Source organism: Pogona vitticeps, chromosome 9 (genome assembly GCF_051106095.1).
Source record: "Pogona vitticeps strain Pit_001003342236 chromosome 9, PviZW2.1, whole genome shotgun sequence".
Lineage (NCBI taxonomy): Eukaryota > Metazoa > Chordata > Lepidosauria > Squamata > Agamidae > Pogona > Pogona vitticeps.
This window is the reverse complement of record NC_135791.1, coordinates 20,511,241-20,534,473: the sequence shown is the minus strand read 5'-3', so window position 1 is coordinate 20,534,473 and position 23,233 is coordinate 20,511,241. Positions and strand designations below refer to the sequence as shown.

At 43.9% G+C, this 23,233-nt stretch overlaps 1 protein-coding gene across 2 annotated transcripts; it reads left to right on the top strand.

Moving 5' to 3' along the window:
• Positions 1-265: 265 nt before the first annotated feature.
• Positions 266-21,757, top strand: LOC110086508 (sialic acid-binding Ig-like lectin 5). 2 transcript variants are annotated; one of them, XM_078380299.1, is made up of 11 exons: positions 266-418; positions 4,428-4,568; positions 6,512-6,940; positions 8,554-8,604; positions 9,800-10,048; positions 12,623-12,688; positions 12,801-13,046; positions 16,265-16,591; positions 19,551-19,635; positions 19,975-20,095; positions 21,017-21,757. In XM_078380299.1, the coding sequence occupies exons 2-11, from the start codon at positions 4,466-4,468 to the stop codon at positions 21,218-21,220; spliced, it is 1,881 nt and encodes a 626-aa protein (XP_078236425.1). In that variant the 5' UTR covers positions 266-418; positions 4,428-4,465; the 3' UTR covers positions 21,221-21,757. The 2 variants fall into 2 exon arrangements, with proteins under 2 accessions (XP_078236425.1, XP_078236424.1); XM_078380298.1 differs by having other exon boundaries at positions 278-530.
• Positions 21,758-23,233: the final 1,476 nt, after the last annotated feature.

The following is a 23,233-nucleotide window of genomic DNA, read 5'->3' as shown; positions in this document are numbered from 1 at the left end:
CTTGATACCCAGTTTTCCTTTCATTTCCTCTCCACGTCTTTACTGCTTTTTCTTTACCCAAGACAGATCTTGGAATAGTTATTTTTTGAACTCCACCTCCAAGAACCGTGGCCAGTCTGATCTTTGAGCGTCATGTTGCCCAAAGAAATTATCTTTTTCAAGCTATGGCTCAAAGTTTATACGAAGCTAGTAGCTCTGGAGTGATAACGTTGGAGACTTCCCATAATGATACCCAAAAGCGTATCTCAGAAACACATCACCCCTCTTCTTACTCAAGCCGTTGGCCGGCACATCTGCTTTCTCTACTTCCTTCACATTATTTCCCCTTTTGCTTCTAGCCAAATTCTCTCAGGGGAGTTCAGTCTGTGGACAGAAGTCGGACGAAAACCCCGAGGGCTCCTTTCTTGCTGCTGAAGACGTAAGTGTGCCTGGCGGAGGAGAGAAATGGGGAAAGTTCGGTCCCGATAGGATGGGGGGGAAATTGAGGCAGGCAAGAAGAAATGAACCGAAGGAAGGAAGGGTGGAAAGAGGTACAGACTGAAACATGCCACAGAGAGGCTTCATCTTCCCCATGGGAGCAAATAACATCTGGCAGGGTATAAATCAATGCAGGAAGCATGGGGAAATAGTTAGATATTCTTCTCTTTGAGTGCTTTGCAGTGCTGGTGTAATTCAGGGCAGGATTAGTGCAGCTCGTACTAACTATAAAGAGGAAAAGAAATGCCGGGGGACGAGGGAGGGACAGACTGGCTTCACATGTCGTCTGATTGTTAAATTAGCTTTGTCTCTGTCTTAATTTAAGCTCAGGGCCAGCTTGGCATTTTGAAAGAGTGTTATATTTCCTGTGATTCGTGATGTGACTGATCTGCAACTCATCTATGTCTTTTTCTACTTTTTCTGTTTCTTCTACCTCTACGAGAGATTGGATGCCATTAAGACTGTTTGACTTCAGATGTGGTAGCTCTAATCAACGATATTAGGTTGGCCTCCAAATCCACCCACCCCTAAATTCCTCATCTGAGACATTTTTCACCTTCCTGTGCTTCTTTCCCCATTTATTTTATCTTGAACGATCCACTGTAACAATCTTTCCCTTTCTTCCTATGGGAACAAAGCATGTTAGTGGTTGTTGTGGGTTTTTCGGACTCTTTGGCCGTGTTCTGAAGGTTGTTCTTCTTAGCGTTTCACCAGTCTCTGTGGCCGGCATCTTCGAGGACAGCAGTCTGTGCTCTGGTGTAGTTTGTTTGGGAGTGGAGTATTTATGGCTGTGAGATAGGCTTTTGTCCTATTCAGGAGATGGGTGATTAGTGTGTCTTGTTGTGGGTGTATTGTTGTGATAAGGAGGAGAGATTATCTGTTTCTGTGATTGATGGGTGTCATTAGCTGGTCTTTTGTGTGTAGTGATCCCCTGTCCTTGTGGCTGGGTAGAGTTCATTGACCTTTTGCACGCTGTAATTTTGAGAGCTGGAAGCCAACTGTTGTTGAGTTTCAAACTTTCCTCTTTTTTGTTGAAGTTCTGCTGGTGCTTGTGGATTTCAAAGTATGCTAGCTTTGCTACATTTCACTTGTTTCAGGATTTCTCGGACTTCGTTCATTTGTCTTCATGCTTCTTCCTTGGTCACCTTCTCAGTCCAAGAAATCGTCAGCAGCCTGCATTAAATGCACATTTTAAGTGCTTCTATCTTACTTATAGTAGCTGGCATTAAAGTTCATGATTCAACATTAATTCAGTAGATTAAGAATGCATAACACTGTATGATGTGTATTTTCAATTCCAGTTTTAACATTTTGTTAACATTTTACATTCGAAATCTTAGGGAAAGCAATCCAGGTCATGTCTGTTCTGATTTCTGTGGTGTGGGCTTGATTCCATGGTTCATTCAACCAAAATTTCAAGGTTATTTATTTTCCTCAGCATATGAATTCTATACATTCATTTCGGTTCTTCAACTGTCTTTCTTGGTCTGCTTCCTTTTTACAGATTCATAGTGTGCCGTCATGTCAATTCTGACTTATGGCGAACCTTTCCAGGGTTTTCTAAGTAGTGAATATTTAGAAGTCGTTGACCCTTCCCTTCTTCTGGGGCATCTTGGAACTGCAGCTTGCCCAAGGCTACCCAGGCTGGCTTTATTTTTTCAAGAGGCACAGTGAGGAATAAAACTGCCAGCCAGATACGTAAACCCACTAAGCTATCCAGCCAACTACTTTTAAATATTACTGTGAATGTTTTGTCTATGTCTGGTTAATTAAGCTGATTCTTTTTGCCAAACCCTTGGTTTCCATTTTTCTTAGTGGGGCAAACTGTGGTGAGTGTTTATGATTGATTGGAAAATGGTGCAGGAAGGGATTCGTGGAAATTAATCAATTGCCGTTTCTCTCCTTTCTCTTACTTCCTTGTAGGGTTATGGTTATTGTTGTGATAGAAAATGGTGGAAGAGAAAATATATGTGTGCTGCCCGGAGTCAGAAGAAGAAAGATGTGGAGTAAATGTAACAAATAAATCATGTTAATGAATAAAACAAAGAAGGCGCAGGTATCAAATCCTGCACCAACCCTGCAGTTTGCAACCTGCTGTCAAAAGGCCATGTCTTGAGTACATCTTAACTTGCCCTCTGCATATGGTGGGACAGATGGCAGGGGATGTATTCTGTGGGAGTGTGGCTTGGATTACAACTCCCATCAGCCCCAGCCAGTAGTGCTAATGCTATGGAATGCTGGGAGATGAAGTTGAACGACGGCCCCAAGTTCCCTATCTCTGGCCATAAGACGCACCTTTCCATAAGACGCACCAATTTTTTAGGAGAAGAAAACAGGAAAATATAATCTGTTTTCTTTGCTTTGTGGGAAAAAAGTGTGTCTTATGGTGCGAAAAATATGGTAGTTGTATTATTTGTACAGATTTACAAAGAACCACATTTTGCTAAGAGAAAGTCGGGTGAAATGGCTGAGCTGGGGTTTCCCCTTCTTTCCTTTCCCCCATCGTCAGGATTTCTGGGGAGGTTGATGCTGAGGTGGAAGACTTTGATCTTTCCTTCTTGCCCAGCCACTCAAACAGACTTCAGCTCACTTGTGTGTTGTGTAATAATACATGAAACATGTTGGAGTTTTGCAACCTTGCTTGCTGCTTTTAGTAGGCGTGGCTGGGAGGGAGTCTTCTTGACTGGGGTGACTGCCAGTCTCTAACAGCACTAACCAATAGTCCCTTTCCTATTTCTGCTATGTTCCTTCGTTCCTTTTCTTTTGTGTATTGCAGTCAGTGGGTCCTGTTGCTCAAAGCAGTCATGCTTCTTAGTTTGCTATTATCTGTTCACTGTAAGTAATGAAGTATTTCCATTCTTTCTCTTGCTAATGTCTCAGAGTGAGTTATTGAGACAGCCAGTTGATGAGAAAAAAGGGGTGTTCTATTTGGAGAAAACTTGAAGCTATTCTGCTCTGGGAGTCCCTGCACTTTTATTGTGCAGCTGGACGAATTCAACCAAAATTCAAAGCTTTGCAACAAAACACACTCTCTTTAGCATTTTTTTTTAAAAAAACTTTGTGCTGTGGAGGTCTTTCCTGAAATGACCTTTGCAAATATTTCAACTCCTTTATAAGGCAAAGGCCCCAGGGGTAAAGTAACACATCCATTTCAGGTAGCAGTTCCAAGTCTTATCAAACGATGACAAAATGCAAATTTAACTAAATTTTTATTTATGTACTTATTTTATATGCTAGTCTATTAGATTTTCCATCTTAGCATCAAAATAGATCATGCCTGCCCTCTTGAGATAGACCACCATGATCGCCCCATTGTTGAGGGCAACCCAAGCTTCCGTCCCATGTGCTGATGGTCAAGATGAACTTTTTGAACTTCATTCCCTCTGGGGTTATGTTCATTCTTCACAGACAGGGATAAGAATGTGTGGCTCAAATGATGCAGGACTACAACTCCCATCATTCTCCCTCATTGGCAGATGGGAGCTGAACAGTTTCCAAGAGTTATTTGGACGGCTACATCTCCCCCACTCCTTCCTCCATGACCTATCATTTTCCAGGACCATCCTTGCCAACAGTTACTGGCCCATCAAATACCTAATTGTAGGTATTTGATGGGCCTATCTCAGTTATATGTCTGATTGTGCAACCAGGATATTTAAACAAACTACCCAGATTAGCGCTATATCACCGTATCACTACACAGTTTAGCGCTAGATTACCAGTTCATGAACCGGAAAAGAAAGAGATAAAAACTGATATGATATAGAAACAACTGCAACAAATTGCATCAGACGACTGTGTTTCCATGGGATGTGTATATGTGTTTGCATGTTATGGAGAACTTTGGAAAAATATCTGTCCAGTTTCTTTTGCCAATGTGGCCGCAGCCCTAGGCAGACATTACACAAGTATTCACTGGATTCTGGCCCATTGCTTCTCCTCCACTACAGAGCTTCTGTCCTCAACAGCAGCATTTCTTCCCAAGAAGATGGCAAAAGATGGGAGAACATGGCAGGCCGTGGACCTCCCATGGGAGAAGTCTTCCTTGCGGGTGATGCAGATAATCCTGATCCTTGCTTTTTTGTGCAAAGGTATGAACAATGATCGCATGGGAGAAAACATTGGAAATAAATACTGTTATGCACTGAGCTTTACCACCATTTTCCAATCTGATGATGATGTGCCACCAAGTCAATTCTGACTTATGGCAACCCTTTCCAGGGTTTTCCAGATAGAGAATATTCAGAAGTGGTTGACCATCCCCTTCTTCAGGGGTGTGTGTGTGCCCTGGGATTGTGGCAGCTTGCCCAAGACTACATAGGCTGGCTCTTCCCCTAGGAGCTCCAGTGAGGAATTGAACTCCCAACCTATGGCTTTGCAGCCAAAGACCCGAACCATTGAGCTATCCAACCTACAGTAATCACATAGCAATGTCTCATATTACTTGATTGTTTACAGTGCTTGGTTTCCTTTGTGCAGAGCTGGAACTGATTTCTGTCTGTTTCTGCTTAACTTTCATCAGTATTGTTTGATATTTACTGACATAGTGTGGCAGAGCTTATAGCTATTGAATAGTTGGGAGCCAGTAATAAGATAGGGACGTGGTGGTGCTGCGGGCTAAACCGCAGAACCCTGTGCTGCAGGGTCAGAAGACCAAGCAGTCGTAAGATCGAATCCACGTGACGGAGTGAGCGCCCGTTGCCTGTCCCAGCTCCCACCAACCTAGCAGTTTAAAAGTATGCAAATGCAAGTAGATAGGGACCACCTCGGTGGGAAGGTAACAGCGTTCCGTGTCTAAGTCGCACTGGCCATGTGACCACGGAAGATTGTCTTTGGACAAAACGCTGGCTCTATGGGTTGGAAATGGGGATGAGCACCGCCCCCTAGAGTCGAACACGACTGGACAAAAATTGTCAAGGGGAACCTTTACCTTTACATAAGATAGAAGGTTCCCAGTGTGGTGTAGTAGATGGAGTGATGGACTAGAACTCTGGAGGACAGGGTTTGAATCCCTGCTCAGCCATGGAAAGTCACTCTTTAAATATCTCACCTTGAAAAGCCTGTTAGGATCACTATAAGTCAGTTTTGACTTAGCACACATCACCAACAAGAAGATAGAAATGGAAAAGAATTTTGTTGGATTTTATAGTCTTGCTTAAAGGTCCAGAGACCTTTCAAGATTCGTTTCAGGAAGACATTTACCTGACTTTGAGAATTCATATATTTATAAGGCTTGCAGGGAAATACATATATTATTTAAAAAACAGTACCAAAATGCATAGATTTCAGGTTGGGAAGGAAACGCAATGTGTGTTTGTGTAGGTATTATTCAGAGATGCATCACAAAATCAGAATGAGAGATCTCCTCCACCCCGTTTTCCTACAATAAAGCAAAGGAAATCGTGTAGCTCAGTGAGTTGGGGCACCTCTCTGTGGAGCCAAGGGGGAGAAGTATGAATTCTGATGGGACCTCCCAGGTGAGGGGCCGGTTGAAGACACCTGGACAGTGTGTGGCTAATATGCTTACAAGTCTTGCCACTTGAGTATCTTGGACTAGCCACATGATCTCAAAGCACTAACAGAAGGAGGAGCTGTTCAACCATTTCTGTGCAAGAAAACCTCCAAAGGGTCTTGTCTTGGTAAGGAATTGACTTGATTGCATAGAATACTTATTGTGAACAGCAAGGTAAAAAGGAAGCTTATTGTGACTTTATGGGGAATTTAAGGAGAGCAAAGGAAGAAAAGAATCACTAAACTTAACTACAGAAGCTTCTAAACCTGGTTTCTGTGTTTGTAAGTCTGCTGTTCTATTCTGATGGAAGATGAGATGAGACCACCCAGAAGTGACTTCAGAGAAAGAATGAAGAAAACCTAAGAGTACCAATCTGAGTTTAGATCTAGAAAAGCCAAGATGGGGAAGCAGTCTGGTCAATCTGAGTATCAGTCTGTTCATAGTCCCAAACAAAACCACCTGCTACATGCATTAGTATTTTGTTCCAATAATTTTGCTGTCTTTTCCTTTTCTTTTTGGTAGGTCTGCTGAGCCAAGCATCATCATTTGAGTATACGGTGACGGTGCCTCCCTCCTCTTATGTGCAACAAGGCTCCTCCCTTTACATTCCCTGCCAGTTCACATATAACAGGAGAGATGCTTACTGGTTGGGGGAGACAATAACTGTCTACTGGTTGAAGTTTGCAGAAGGAACCAGACACTGTTTTGATTACAGCCCATCAAGGTGCTTTCCTGGTATTCTTATGGCCACAAACCCACAGGCTGTGGATAAATGGACTCAAAACCGTTTCTTTGGAGTGGGAGATCCAAATCAAGGCAACTGTTCCTTTCTCATTGTGGATGCCCAACCCGAAGACGAGGGGAACTACTACTTGAGAATTCACGGGAGCGGCTGGCTAAAGTACAGTTATTCGCCTCCAAAACACATTTCACCTCGCATTATGATGACAGGCAAGTGTTTCCTGCTAATATATTGATATCCCACTTTTTTTAAAAAAAAGTTTGTGGGGATGGGAAAATACCTCTCTGCAGCTTGGGCAACATCTTTGAGCACTGTGAGATCATTTATTTATGACATTTATGTTTGCCTTTTTTCTTAAAGATACCACTCAAGGCGTCTTACAGTTTTAAAAAAACAAAAACGTAATAAAAACAGATCAAAAGAAGAGCCAAAATCCTACTACTTATGCCTGCTTTTATAAGTCTTGTGATGTAAATCTCAAAGGTCACTCACCACAGGTTAGGGATTCGGCACTCGTACTGCATGTCACACGCCGGTCATAGGGCTTGGCCTGTGGCAAGGAATGCAAGCTGCAACTTCCTAACTGGTAGTAATACGCTACTAAAATTTACACTGTTGAAATTTCACTGGTGTAATTCTGGGCATGATCAGACAGTGATATAGGATTGTGTCGGATCATCCAGGAAAAGGTCCTTGGGCACAATCTCCTTTAAAGCAATCCTTTTGTTCACATGTGATCCAGTCCTGATCACTCTAGCCTGTCTAACAAAAAGAAAAAAGATTAAAAAAAGATTAAAAAAAGAGAGGAATCCCGCCTCTGGACTGAAAATATCCAGACTGAATATGGAGGAGAGTCAGGATCTCCTTTATGTTTTGTAGTTGCTGGAAAATAGCTCATACTGGACTACGTGGTCCAAATTTTGAGTTTTACTGCTATCTGAATGCGCCTTAAGAAATAGGATTTCATCAAGTAGAAAAACGGCACTTCCTTCTCATCCATATTAGTCTAATGTCTCCAGTAGACATTTCCTTTTTTTGATTTTGGACACGTTTTGTCTGCTGAAGCTCACAAACCTTTTCACCGGGATTCATAGACACCAAATGGGAGGGGAATCGCTCTGAGGCAGATTGTATTCTGCCCCAGGCGGGAGCAACCGCCTCTATTCCGTTGCGCAGGATGCATCCCCACAGCGGGCATGGTTTGGATCGCTGCCTCTCCACCAGTTATTTGGAAGGCATGGTCTTGCTTGACTATGCTGGACTGCAACTCCCATTAGGCCTAGCCAGTAAAACCGGTGAGGGGGGGTAATGGGCACTGTAATCCAAGAGCATCTGGGGGGCAAATGACCCCCAAGTCCAGCTCAAAAAGACTTCTTTGCACACTGCGGGAGGGCCCCTCCAAGTGCCCCCTGGGCCAGTAGGGAACAAGGGACCCTAATCTCTAGCGGCTCTCTGCACAAGCGCAGGAGCACTCTCGTCGAAATACACCTGAGTGTTCTGTTTCTGGTGTCATGTTGTGGTTGTGGAAGGGGAAGCATGAGAAACATGAACTTCCTCTTCCCTTCACACCGTCAGGCGGTCTGAAAGTTGTTGCAATCCTGAGTGTTAGACTTCTCATCCTTTGTATTGCGCCTTCTGCTGCAAGCATCTCAGTTTGCTGTGGGCCATGGGAACTGTGTTCCACTTTGACACATGTTAAGTAAGCTGGCCATGAACTGTCACAGCCTCTAGCCTTTGGATCAAGCCCTGGTCCACTTTACTCTTCGCCTTTTCCTCCAGCAATTCTTTTGGTAGCCTAACTGGTCACCATCTTGTGTTTTAGAACAACCTCAGATCGTCAGAATCAGAAAGAAAGAAGACGATCAACATATTGGTGAGATCTGAAACGCTAAACGCTTTCGTACATCTGTGTCACCCTGCATGCAAAATATGGATGTTCAAGTGCTTTTTAATGTATGCTCTTGGGCCAGCCATCCCTCCTTTCCAAGTAAAAACTCAGTACTAAAACGAAGCACTGCACCTTTCCATATGTAAACGTCAAATGTTTGGATTCATTGTCTCTCCAATAGTCATTACCGAAAGCCACCTCATGAAGCCATAAAATTGTGATCCCTTATAATCTTTCTGCACTGACAAAACCTAGGATCTCAAGAACAGCTGGGTCTGTCCTCAGCAGCCAATCTTTAGCGTTATCCTTCAGGGCAGTGGTTGCCCATCTTGGGTCACCCAGGTGTTCATGGACTAGCACAGCTGGTGGAGAAGAATTCTGGGAATTGCAGAATTCTGGGAATTGCAGTCCAAGAACATCTGGGGATCCAAGTTTGAGAACTCCTGCACTAGACCAGTCTAGCAAAGAATTACAGTGGTGCCCCGCATAATGAGCGATTTGTTTAACGACAAATCCGCATAGAGATTTTTTTGTGATCACAAAAATGATCACATAATGATGTTTTTAATGGTAAAACATCGCTTTGCGATGATCGGTGTTTCGCTTACCAGTTTTCACATTGCAATGTTTTTTTAAACAGCTGATCAGTGGTTCCAAAATGGCTGCTGGGTAAAAAAAAAAATGGCTGCCCGCAGTGTTTTCGTGCCCTTTCCTTGCTTACCAGGCAGTGAAAATGGTGGCTGTATGGAGGATTTCCACATAACGGTGAGTTTTTTGCCCATAGGAACGCATTAAACGTGTTTTAATGCGTTCCTATGGGCTTTTTTGCCCCGCATAGCGACAAATCCATATAGCGATGATTTTTTTGGAACGGATTATCGTTGCTATGCGGGGCACCACTGTATTTGTATCTCACGAAGCTACAAATCCCAAGATTCTATGTATCAGAGCCACGACACCTACAGCTTGTTCTTACTGTTTTTCTGGAGAAAAGCAAGTTCTCAAGAACATGCTGGGTCGCAGCAATGTATAACTGAGAGGGAGAGGCTGCAGTAGGATTCATGGGTCACAGATGTTTCCGGAGTGGTGTAAAAGGTCATCTCGAAAAGCCACAAGAGGTTTTCTGAACAGGAAGGGTTTTCCCCAAGACTGTTATAACCAAGCTGTGTTTCTTTTGCAGACTTATTATCCCCACAGAGTTTGAAGCATGTAGTGGCTCAGGAAGGTGACTCATTAAACCTGCTCTGTGAGGCTCGGGGCAAACCTGAACCAACCTTGACCTGGATGAAGCTGAGCACCACCACTAAGATCTCCATGGATGGGTTGCTTCATTTTTCCTTGATCAAACCAGAGGATGCCGGAGAGTATCAGTGCGAAGCAGAAAACCGTCTCAGAGCCATCAAGGAGAACGTCACAGTCATTGTGGAATGTAAGGGAGGGCTGTTGGGAGACCTAATGGAGAATTTTTTTTTCCTACATAGCTTTTGTGTCATAAGATAGATGCTCTAATTTCCTCAAACATGCCCTCCGTTGTTGTTGTTGTTGAGATCTTTGGAAATGTGCACAGATGTGTTTGCATGGCAAACGGTGTCAGTACAGCTGAAAGGAGAAATTGGCAACTTAGAGACAGAGCCCATAATCCTACTGTAGGGGGAAAACACACAACGGTAATCCTGCAAGCAGTTGCCCCATTTGGTGCGAAGCCCCTCACACAGCCAGTCACGCCACTGATGGTATAGCGAGTGGTCATGCAAGAGGCACCCCATCCAATGTATGAGCGTGGCTTGCTTGATCAGCCTCGGGCGGTCAGGTTTTTTCCCCCCCAACAGAATTGTAGTTTAAAACATTTATGACGGCATTAAAGATAAAGATTCCCCTTGACATTTTTAGTCCAGTTGTGTCCGACTCTAGGGGGCGGCGCTCATCCCGTTTTTCAAGCCGTAGAGCCAGCGCTTGTCCAAAGACATTTTCCATTGCCACGTGGCCAGCGTGACTAGGGAATGCCATTTTACCTTCCCACCGAGGTGGTACCTATTTATCTACTCGCATTTGCATGCTTTCGAACTGCTAGGTTGGCGAGGAGCTGGGACAAAGCGACAGGAGCTTACTCCGTCACGTGGATTCGATCTTACGACTGCTGGTCTTCTGACCCTGCAGCACAGAGGCTTCTGCGGTTTAGCTCACAGCACCACCATGTCCCACAATGAAGGCATTACGGATTTGAAATCCACAGAGGTTGAGGTCTCCAGCTGCAGAATGAGAAGCCGGGAGCTTGGTTCCACCCTGTGTTTCTTGGGGAAAGAACCAGCCTCTGTGTCCTTAGGCGAGCTGCACAGATCCCAAAAGAAGGGGAGGGGAAACGACTTCTGATGAGTCTCTACCTGGAAAACCCTGAAGAGGGTCACCCTCAGTCAGAATTGACCGGATGGCACATTATAGCTATTATTCATCAGGGGAGCTATAAAAGCCTCAGAAACCACCCATCAACCCTACAGAGCATTGCTAACAGTTGAAGAAATGTGCCCTCTGGAGGTAAAATCGCACATTTTTGCAAAGAGAAATGTTATCTTCCACCAGAAGAGGGCACATGGATATGTTTTGTTTAAAAACTGTCCAGCTTCATATAGAGAGTACAGGATGTGCTTCTCTCCGCTCGCCTCCCGTTACATGGGTTATGAATGTTCATATTTCTTTTCTTTTCACTCCTTCGTGCATATTTGCTGGATAAGATTTCTCCCAGTTACTTAAGAGTATTTGCAGAAGGGAGACATGCCCCAAAGGGCCTCAATGGAAAGGCAGGTGAAGCTAATTCTGTTTAAGGAGTTATTTATATGGTCTTCTATATAGATGTTCTGTGTACACTGTGATTTTATTTTTATTTTATTGCTGTTCTGTTCGTTAACACAAATCTTGCCAGTATTCTGTGCCACCCATTTGTGGGACTAATATGTTAAAGCAGAATTTGATAGCTGGCTTGGATCTCAGGAAGTCCATCCATCCATCCATCCATCCATCCATCCATCCATCCATCCATCCATCCATCCATCCATCCATCCATCCATCCATCCATCCATCCTTCCTTCCTTCCTTCCTTCCTTCCTTCCTTCCTTCCTTCCTTCCTTCCTTCCTTCCTTCCTTCCTTCCTTCCTTCCTTCCTTCCTTCCTTCCTTCCTTCCTTCCTTCCTTCCTTCCTTCCTTCCTTCCTTCCTTCCTTCCTTCCTTCCTTCCTTCCTTCCTTGCTTGCTTGCTTGCTTACTTACTTAGTTAACATCAAATGGCTGGTCCTCACAGTGCGCCCCCCCAAATAACACAGCATAGAATTCAATCTGTATTTTTTTTTTCTTTCTCAGATCCCCTCTAAAATCCAATTCAAAAATGCAGTGGTTTGGAAATATAAACAATGAATGGAGCAGACGATATCATGTACAATTAAAAAACCATTTATAATATGTTATCTAGATTAAGGAAAATCCTAATTAATCTTCTAGGGGATGGAGTGTAAAACAGATTTTGGATTCTAATCTTAACATTGAGGACATTTCAGTGTCAAACCTCTGTTCGTACACACCTCCAGTGCACATTAAACATGAGTAACTGTTTCATCCCAGAGCCTTTGCTGGACCAGCATTCCTTGAAGATTGTTAGGAAACCCTCTGTTTCATCCAGAGGTACTGTAGTTCATTAGTGCAAAGCACTTTTCTCCAGCCTGGTACCCACCCTATATTTTGGATGGACCAAAACTCCCATCATTTCTGACTCTTGGCCATGCTAGGTATGGCAAGGAGCCTCTAGGTCAGTGGTTCCCAACCTTGGGCCTCCAGATGTTCTTGGACTTCAACTCCCAGAAATCCTGGCCAGCAGAGGTGGTGGTGAAGTCTTCTGGAAGTTGTAGTCCAAGAATATCTGGAGGCCCAAGGTTGGACACCACTGCTCTAGGTGGTGCCAGATGGGAAAAGATGGGCATAACATACCCATTGTTGTTCATTTGATCTGTCTCTTCCAGATGCTCCCAGAACAGTGGCCTTCAGCATCTCCCGACCTTCAGCAAGAAACCCAGAACTCATTCATGGTAAAAGAGAGCCTAATGTTGCGAAAGCCAGTATCTGATAGTGAGATTGTCTCCAACAGGAGGCTATTTTTTTTTCTTTTGTAGTGACGACTCAACATTATTGTGATTACAGATTACCCTGGAGAAGTGGCCAATGGCTCTCAGTTGATGGCTCAGGAAGGAGATTCCCTACGGATCCTCTGCAACGCAGAGAGCTACCCTCCAGTCTCAGCAATTTGGACCAAGCCAGATGGGAAGAACTGGCCTAATAGCACTCTAGAAGTGATGGACTTGACTGTCAAGAATGAGGGCTGGTACGCATGCCGAGCCGCGAATGGCCGAGGATCGGTGCAAGGGAGTTTCCACCTCTGTGTAGCATGTGAGTGAATGAAGAAGACTGGGGTTGACCTCTGCAACTCTGTGCTCCAGAGAAAATGCTTCGGTCACTGAATTCCATCCTTTTCTCTTTGGTGGGATGTAGCTGAGATTCAGTACTGAAGCACTGATCACCTAAAGAAATTACTTTCTGCCTGAGCAGCGACTGGAACAGTATCTCCCTTTTTAAACAATCTTCCACACCTTTGGAGTAATGGGGAGAAAGTCAACCAATGCAACTTTGGGTCCTATCATCTCTCTCTCTTTTTTTAAAATTAATTAATAATTAAATTGATTATTGCTATTCTCAGTGTGCTTTTATTTTAGTTGTATTGGTCATTGTGTTTTATTCTTGTAAACCACCCAGACTAGTGCACTGCACTAATAGGGTGGTATATTAATTAATTTATATAACATATATTAATTAATAGGGATGTGGTGGCGCTATGGGTTAAACTGCAGAAGCCTCTGTGCAGCAAGGTCAGAAGACCAGCAGTCATAAGATCGAATCCACGCAACGGAGTGAGCTCCCGTCGCTTGTCTCAGTTCCCACCAACCTAGCGGTTCGAAAGCATGCAAACGCAAGTAGATCAATAGGGACCACCTCGGTGGGAAGGTAAATAGCGTTCCATGTCTAAGTCGCACTGGCCACATGACTACGGAAACTGTCTTTGGACAAACACTGACTCTATGGCTTGGAAATGGGGATGAGCACCGCGCCCTAGAGTCAGACACGACTGGACTAAATGTCAAGGGGAACCTTTACCTTTACCTATATTAATTAATTGATCTATTAATTCGAATTAATATACCTCTCTGTTAGTGCATTGCACTATTCTGGATGGTTTACAACAATAAAACTAAACAATCAATCAAACCAAAAGAAAAATACATTGAGAATAGCAATAAATGCAAAGAGGCAGGATCTTCAGCTTTAAAAAGGGAATACAAGGCATATTCCCAGACAGTGTTACAGAGAAAGGCCTCTCTGAAAAGCAGTGTTTTCAGGCGCCTTGCAAATATTAGGAGGGAGAGGGCCACCTACAGCTCTACCAGGAATTCATTCCAGAGTGTTGGTGCCACCACGAAGAAGGCCCTGCTTTTAGTAGATGATTTCCTGGCCTCCTTTGGGGTAGTCTTCTGAAGGATCATTACCTGGGAAGACCTAGTGGTGCAGGTAGATGACATTGGGAAAAGATACCATGCTACTTTCATTCCTGCCTCCATGCTGCAATTAATGTTATGCAAACCATGATAGCAAAATCTTTCCATAATTTTTAAAAATGAACCCAAGAGAAAAGACAATATATTTACAGGGGAGCTTCTTGTACAAGAAGCCCTACAAAGGAATTAGGATCACAGTATTGGAGAAATTGGGACCGTTTGCTCCCATAATTCCTTTCCGTTGACCAATTGGGGTGAGGTTCACAGTCATTGAAGTATAAAATATTTGGAAGGCTGGCATTTCCCTGGCTTTGAACTAGTGCTCTGGACCAAGAGGACTGATTGATTGATTGATTGATTGATTGATTGATTGATTGATTGATTGATTGATTGATTGATTGATTGATTGACTGATTGATTGATTGATTGATTGATTTACTTATTTACTTATTTATTGCATTTATATGCCGCCCATCTAGACATAGTCTACTCTGGGCAGCTCACAATTTAGAAGATAAAAACAATTTAAAATATACAGTTTTACATTACAAACAAAATGATATAAAATGTAATATAAATTTACGATTCACCATCTCCGAACTGCTTCTAGCGACCTTGATATTGCAACTAGCATTTTTACCTCTTGCGCCTCAGTTCATTCATCATAGTTTTTTAAAAATGATTATTATGACCCTAAATCAGCCATGTTAGATCTACAAGACTAAAATCCAATGACAAATACATATAGTATTCGCCATCGATCCAAAACAGGCTATAATTCAGAATACAATTAAGAAGGAGCTCTTTAATCTGATTACCGCAGTTATTTAGCTGTCTGTTTTCTTCCTGCAAAAGTTGCTGCTCAGACTTTTTGCAACCTCAGCTGTAATTGCACTCGAGGAATCGGAGAGGAGAAAAGAAATGTAAAAATCATTGAGTCTGTCTGGATGATGCTTTAAAATTAGGGAAATAAGTAGGTTGCATGAATCTTTAAAAAAGGTGCAGTAAAGCAGAGCGTGTTCCACAGTTTCCACCATACCAAATTGGCAGGGGCAAAAACATTGGCTTAAGGGATACAGGAGTATCTTCTCTCGAAAAAAGGCTGATGGTAGATGATTGAAACAGGCCAGGGTAAAAGCTCTTCAGTGTCTCGTAATTTCTAAATTATAAAGGTAATCTGCTGGGGTAAAGATCTTACTGTGATTCCCAGCCACTGAGTAGTATGGGACCCATACAGTGGTGCCTCGCTAGACAGTTACCCCGCATGACAGTTTTTTCGCTAGACATTGACTTTTTGCGATTGCTATAGCGATTCACAAAACAGTGATTCCTATGGGGGAATTTCGCTGGACAATGTTTGGTCCCTGCTTTGCAAACCGATTTTTGCTAGATGATGATTTTGACAGCTCCCTCCGCGCTTGCAAAACGGGTGTTTTCGGGACCTAAGCTTCGCAAGACAGCGATTTCAACAGCTGATCGGCTGTTTGCAAAGCGGCTTTCCTATGGTCGATCTTCGCTAGACAACGACAATTCTTCCCCATTAGAATGCATTAAACAGGTTTCAATGCATTCCAATGGGGAAATGCTTTTCGCTAGACAATGATTTCGCTAAACAGCGATTTCAGTGGAACGGATTATCATCGTCTAGCGAGGTACCACTGTATTCTGTTGATTTGGAAGGGTGTCTCCCAAATCCACTTCTCGATAGGTTCTTCAGCTTTCAATAAATGCTGGATGTAACAGGGCTGGAGTGGATAACCGACAGGACAACAGTTTTCCTTCCACTGTTCCTGCCCAGCCTATGGGGTAGTTATTTGTTAAAATCAGAGATGCTGAACCCATAGGTTTAAGCTTGAATGTCAGCCCAAGATGGATTGTTTGAAGCCAAGCACTTTCGTTAAGTGGGACCCTTCCAGATTCTGCTCAGAGGAGGGCGCTGGGGCCACAGCATGGCACATCAAATAAAATTCTCAAGAATTTAGACTGTACTTCTGCAAGGAAGTTCTTATGTACAATTCATCATGGATGTTTTGTGTCTGTTTTGGTGCTTCTCTCCAGATGCCCCCAGGCTCAGCAGGAACCCCCAAAGAAATAGCACCTGTTGGCCTCAAGACAACGGGTTTCTCTGCTTTTGCTCCTTGCAAGCCCACCCTCGCCTCATCATCCAGTGGGAAGTGGATGGGGAGGCTGTAACTGGGCACAGCAGCAGAAAGAATCACCACATCACTGCTTTGGTTGAGGGCAACGAGGTGACCAGTTCGATCAACTGGACCGGCAGCCGGCAGGTGGACCACACAATCGCCTGCCTTGGGCGTAATGCATTTGGAGTCTTCGCCAAGCAATTCCTTCTTAGTGCCTCTACCGTCGCTTCCTCCTCCTCCACAGGTGAGGCGCGCCTCCAGGGTCTGGATTTATTTTCACATTTCCCAAGGTAGGAGAAAAATCTAATCTAAAAACCCCAATCCTAAGTACGTTTTACTAGCAGGTAGCTGGCTGGATAGCTCAGTGGTTGCGGCCAAACCAGAGGTCGGGAGTTCGAATTCCCATTGTGCATCTTGAGAAGTACAGCCAGCCTGGGTGGCCTTGGGCCAGCTGCACAGTCCCAGGACATCCCCAGAGGAAGGGAATGGAAAAAAACACTTCTGAGTTCTCTCTACCTGGAAAACCCTGAAAAGGGTCATCGTAAGTCACTTGATGGTACATCATGCTGATGCTAATGCAGTTCTCCAAGATTTTTTAAAATCTTTTTAAGCATTCCACGACTTGGAAATATAAATTCTCCTGTGCTAAGTGTTTGGCTCCACCATCTCAAATGAGTAGGAGATCACAGAGATCATAGGAGAGACAACCCTAACCCGTACATGCTCAGAGATGCTCTTGCAACATATGACTGTTATTCAGTCTTCCTTAATCTACCATTTCAATTTCAATTTACAGTGGTGCCTCGCTAGATGATGATAATCCGTTCCACTGAAATCATTGTCTAGCGAAATCATTGTCTAGCAAAAAGCAAATCGTCGCCTAGCAAAAATCAGTTTGCCAAGCAGAGACCAAACATTGTCCAGCGAAATTCCCCCATAGGAATCACTGTTTTGTGAATCGTTATAGTGATGGCAAAGAGTCAGTGTCTAGCGAAAAAACTGTCATGCGAGGTAACTGTCTAGCGAGGCACCACTGTATTGTCATTGAACATATATATACCGTATACACATACAACGAAATTCACAAAGAGCCAGACCAAAACACACACACACACACACACCCTCATAACAATCCCTAAATCCCAGGACCAGAAACTATATTCATAGTTATAAGTTCTGCCTTGGACTCCTTTCGTGATCTCAGAAGCTCCTTCCCTTTAATCCTTGCTGAAATTAGAGCCAGCTAAAACTAGGCTTCAGATATTTGTGGTCCTTTAGATTTTAGTCCCATCCTTCTTATCTTTCAAAGCAAAATATATTCCAGAATATGATTGTCATTTGAGGCATACCCAACTATGTGGCTCTGTGTCTCCAAATTGTCTCCAACCTATCAAGTGGTGATCTCCAAAGAACCTGTAGTTAACAATAGTGCCCAGGTCTTGAAGACTCAAAGCTGTGGCTTCCTTTAGAGAGTCAATCTATTTCATGTTCGGTCTTCCTCTTTTCCTGCTCGGCATTCATATCTTTTCCCAGTGAGTCTTGTCGCCTTGTGATGTACCCAAACTAGAATGAGATGATCCAATCTGTATGTACCGATGATTTTCAAAGAGCTAACCTGTCACTTTTTTTTACCAAGTCCTGTTCAATAAACATGAGGAGGAAGTGTTAGAGCCAAGTTTTAATCTTAAAACTTCAGAGAGGGAAGGGATCCTATGGATCGTTGATCCAGACCTTGTCAAAGAGGCACAGTGGAGGATTAGAACTCCCAGCCTCTGGTTCCTCAGCCAGATGCCCTAAACTACTGGCAAGATGTTCTCCCTGGTTCCCTTCCCTCCATACACCTCCCTCCTCCTTGCTGCGCCTTTGTTTGCCTTTTTTGATCCCAATTCCCATCACTTGGCACCTTTGGTTCTTGAGATATTTCTTTCTATAACTCCCATCAGTTCCACCCTAAAGGTAAAGGTTCCCCTTGACAATTTTTGTCCAGTTGTGTTCGACTCTAGGGGACGGTGCTCATCCCCGTTTCCAAGCCATAGAGCCAGCGTTTTGTCCGAAGACAATCTTCCATGGTCACAAGGCCAGTGCGACTTAGACACAGAACGCTGTTACCTTCCCACCGAGGTGGTCCCTATTTATCTACTTGCATTTGCATTCTTTCAAACCCTACATGGCCAAAAAAAAAGGGAACGTGGGAGTTCTCATCTCAAACATCTGGAGAACCAGAGGTTCACCACCCCAAATAAAGCGTGAAGGCAAGACAAGGAAAGCCTCTTTCCCTTTCTCTTTTTACCCCACGTTTCTTTGCTCTGAGTGGAGAAAAAAAACAGTGAGAAGCTGGAGACACCATTGTCAAGCAAGGGGACCCCGGAGACCATGGTGTCACTGCTGGGAGGTGCTCCCTGGTAGATGGCCAGCAATGCAAACCAGAAGCCACACAACGAGATGTGGGTTGATCTAAAACCTTGGTTCTTGACATCTCACCTTCATTTTTATCACTATCCCGGCTTTGATCCATTTGTATCACGGTGCCAAAGCATTAAGTGATGGGAGAAACAAAGATAACCCTTCAGCTCTGGAGGAACTAGACACTGAGTGAAATAAACACTTTAGAACCAGTATTATTGTGGTAAATTTGGTATCCTGCAACTCATCAGAGTGGTGCCCTCACGGGGAGTCCAAAAATACAAGCAGCTGGTTTATTCCATATCCACAAACCAGTTCTATGAATCTCCTATCAGGAGCAAGTCTTTTGTACAGCTAATGGATCTTGGTGATTCAAAACCAGGATAATGCAAGTGATGTAATTCACAGCTATGTGTTGTTGTTGAAAAAATGGTTTCCCCCCCAACTACGTATTTGAGGACTGTAGCTAAATCAGGAGAGACAGGGAAGAATGAGGATCATAAGATGACATTATTATCCCTGCTCTGTCGCAGCAGTTCAACTTAGCAAATCCTGGCTCAGGTACAACCTTGTTTGTATCCTTCCGACAGACCTGTGGGCTTAAATGTTAACAGCTGCATGGCAAAGGAAAAGGGGCTTCCACAGTGAAAATGTTGCTAGCATTTCTTTCCAAAAGCTCATAGTTTTTGGAAGATCCTTCCTGGGGAAACAAGGAATATTTAACTGGAGGGAGGATAGAAACTGAGATTGCTGAACACCCATCACTTTGCTTCTCCTGTGATCTTGATTTCTCATTGCAGAAAACCAAAAGGCGGTGGTCGTTTCTGGCTTGTGTGGCGTTTTGCTCACGGCAAGTCTTTTCTTGATCGGCCTCTTTCTGTTCACGTGAGTTTTAGCCTCTCTTCTTTCTACCCCTGATTCTCCCTGGATCTTGCCTCTCTGCTTAGGATCATCAGTGGCAGTCCCTTCTTTTATTAGTCAGAGCACAACTGAACATGTACTTCTTTTGAACTACAACTCCCATAATCCACAGGCAGATAAAATGGGGGGGGGGCTCTCTTAGTCATGCACAGGCTCATGCTCCCAATTGCACCACCAAGATACTCCCCACCATCTTGGCAATTAGCTGCAATTAATCATGGGAAGTTAAATGTACGTAAACCACCAACAAACACTGGCTTACGCTGAGAGACACTTACAGTATCGAAATCCATCCACCCTTAGGTTTTATAAGCGGAGGAAAACGCTGTCAAACCCAGGACACTTCGAGGCTGTAGAACCTGTACATGCAGAACCCCAAAAAGCAACCAACATGAGTCTGATCTACAGCAACATTTTACCTCTGGTAGGTATCGAACGCAGCTCTGTTATTTTGGATCTCCTTAGACCACCTGGCAGGACAATGTTCCAAATAGAGTAGTCCGGGCTGGAATTTTGAGCATATATACATTACTGAAACAGTGACATCTACGTTGGCTTGGGCATATTGTGAGAATGGCTGATGGTCGGGTTCCAAAAGATCTCCCATATGGAGAATTAGTGCAGGGAAATCACCCGAGAGGGAGACCCCAGCTGCAATACAACAATATCTGCAAGCGGAATCTGAAGGCCTTGGAAATGGACCTCAACAGATGGGAAACCCTGACATCTGAGCGTTTAGCCTGGAGGCAGGCAGTGCATCACGGCCTCTCCCAATTTGAAGAGACCCTTGTCCAGCAGGCTGAGGCCAAGAGGCCGTCCTGAAAGCAGCAAAATCAGGAAGCTGGACAGGGGACAGCTTGGATTTGTCCTCAGTGTGGAAAGGATTGTCACTCTCGAATTGGCCGCCTCAGCCACACTAGACGCTGTTCCAAGTCCTCCATACAGAGCATGTTACCATAGTATTTCGAGACTGAAGGATGCCTATGCCTAGACTATAAAGTAAATAGACTGTGATGATGACACTGTTCCTTTTCCCTCCCAGAAATTGCTGGCTGGATAGCTCAGAGGTTTAGGTATTTGGTTGTGGAGCCAAAGGTTGGGAGTTCGATTCCCCGCTTTGTCCCCAGTGAGAAAAGCCAGCCTGTGTGGCCTTGGGCAAAAAGCTGATACAAATGTCTTCATTGTTATCTTTGCATTTCTTGTGAATGTGTCCTCTCTAAACTCGCACGGACAATATTTTGGCATATCCAGTGAGGTTAGCGGTACGTTCTGATCAGGAAGGTTTCAGGGCGGATGTGTGTTGCTTGTACAGCGAAGACTGCAATCTTTGTTTCTTTTCCTTTAGGGTCGAAGAACCCCTCACGTTGGTCAGTTCAAAGCCACAGAAGAGAAGATTCCGAAAAGGGGCCCGATTCCCACTGCTCCCACTCCGGCTCCGGATGAGACAGAGGATCTCCATTATGCATCTCTGGACTTCGATCCGAAAAAGAGAGGCAATCTGGTTCCAGAGGAAGACTCTGTGGATTATTCGGAAGTCAAACCGAAATAAAGGCTTTCTCCTTCAGCTGTCCACAAGGTGGTCTCGGGGGAATAGCTCCTGTGGCACAGTGATGACTATTTAAAATCTTGACTGGATGGAATGTTTCTCACCAAGGAGTGCACAACGGAGATGGATCCAACTGATGCATGGGGTAAGAAGGGATAAAAAGAAAATCTTCAGGTACTCTGTTGTCCATCATTTTCCAAATCCCAGAAGATAGCGTGGGAGAAGCCTCAAGAAACAGCAGATATTGGAACAGGAGGACATTACAGCAGTTCTTGTCCTTCTTGGGTGGGTGTCCATGATCCCATAAGCTGAAAAGGAGGAACCAGATGGAGGTGGACGACAATGGATTTAGCTAGTTACCTCATCAACAACAAACTGAATGACAGTGGCAAACTATGTGTGTCTTTATTTCTAAATCATTGCCTGTCCTCAGAGTGGTTGGCTAAATTGCCGTGATGTCACAGAATGTGTGTTCCCTAGTAAGGGAGAACGAAAATATCAATAAGGAAGTGTTCAGCATTAAAAATAAATATTGCACAATTCTATTTTTCTAGAACTATTTTCAGGAAGCATTACAAATTCTTTCTGGCTCTGCGTCTGTTTGCTTTTAAATTTTATTTTATTTATTCGACTTGTATGCTGCCCAGACTCTGCAAGATAGGATGTATTCTGGAACACACCTTTACGAAGGGGAATTGATCAAATGGTTCCAATATATGGATGGCATCTTTATGATTTGGAGGGGTTCAGAGAGCTCACTGATGCAATTTTGTGGGTGGCTGGATACTCTGGACAGCAATATCAAATTTGACACCAAATACAACTTTAATGAAATACGCTTTTTAGACCTCGCCATCAAGAAAGAGTCTGGGAAATTATACACTAGTTTATGTAGAAAGCCAACAGACTGCAATACTTACCGGAGGTTTGATAGCTTCCACCCTAGACCTCTGTGTCAGCATCTCCCCTATGGCCAATTTTCGAGAATAAAGAGAAATTGCACCATGAGAGAGGACTGTAAGCAGGAATCCCAAATGCTGAAAGACCAACTAAAAGAGAGGGGCTATCCGGATGAGGTCATAGAAAATAGACTTGCTAAGGCCACCAGGACGAGGTGCAGCAATCTCCTAAATAAAAAAGTAAGGACACCTACGAATCGTGTAAACTGTATACTGACATATGACCATGTAACAAATTAACTGACCAAATGCATAAAAAGGCACTGGGACATTCTAGAAGATTGAGGGGTTTGAAGAAGGAATACAGATATCCTTTAAAATAGTGGTCCCCAACCTTGGGCCTCCAGATGTTCTTGGACTTCAACTCCCAGAAATCCTGCCAGTTGTGCAGGGCTCAATTATGAACCAGTTGTAGTTGCTGGATCATCATGTTCTTGGACTTCAGCTTCCAGAAATCCTGGCCAGCAGAGGTGGTGGTGAGGGCTTCTGGGAGTTGTAGTCCAAGAACATCTGGAGACCCAAGGTTGGGGACCACTACACTAGACCATACCAGCTCCCATTTTGATGACATACAGAACAGTCTTTCCCAAACTTGGGTCCCCAGATGTTCTTGGACTACAACTCCCAGAAATCCTGCCCAGCAGAGGTGGTGGTGAAGGCTTCTGGGAGTTGTAGTCCAAGAACCTCTGGAGGCCCAAGGTTGGGGACCATTGCTTTAAAAGGACTAAGAATTTAAGAGATATATTGGTTAGAAGTGAATTCAAAGATACTACCCTGCACTCACCAGTTGTGTAGCTCAATTATGAACCAGTTGTAGTTGCTGGATCATCTTCAAAGGCAGCCCCATGTGAAGCTCATTGCAGTAGTCTAAACGGGTTGTTACCAGTGTATGCGTGACTGTCATGAGATTGTGCTTGTCCAGGTAGGGCCGTAGCTGGTATAATTTCCACAGCTGAAGGAAGATGCCCCTGGCCACTGAGTCCACCTGGGCTTCCAGAAACCGTCTCACCTGGATTGGTGGAAAACGAGAGGTAGAGTTGAGTGTCGTCAGCATATT

Bases quoted from the DNA above. Each gene is read 5' to 3' on its own strand.
- LOC110086508 (XM_078380298.1), top strand. From the start codon at position 470: ATGGGGGGGAAATTGAGGCAGGCAAGAAGAAATGAACCGAAGGAAGGA. The intron at 8,605-9,799 runs GTGAGATCTGAA...TTTCTTTTGCAG, and splicing joins AGAAGACGATCAACATATTG to ACTTATTATCCCCACAGAGT. The intron at 20,096-21,016 runs GTAGGTATCGAA...CTTTTCCTTTAG, and splicing joins ACAGCAACATTTTACCTCTG to GGTCGAAGAACCCCTCACGT.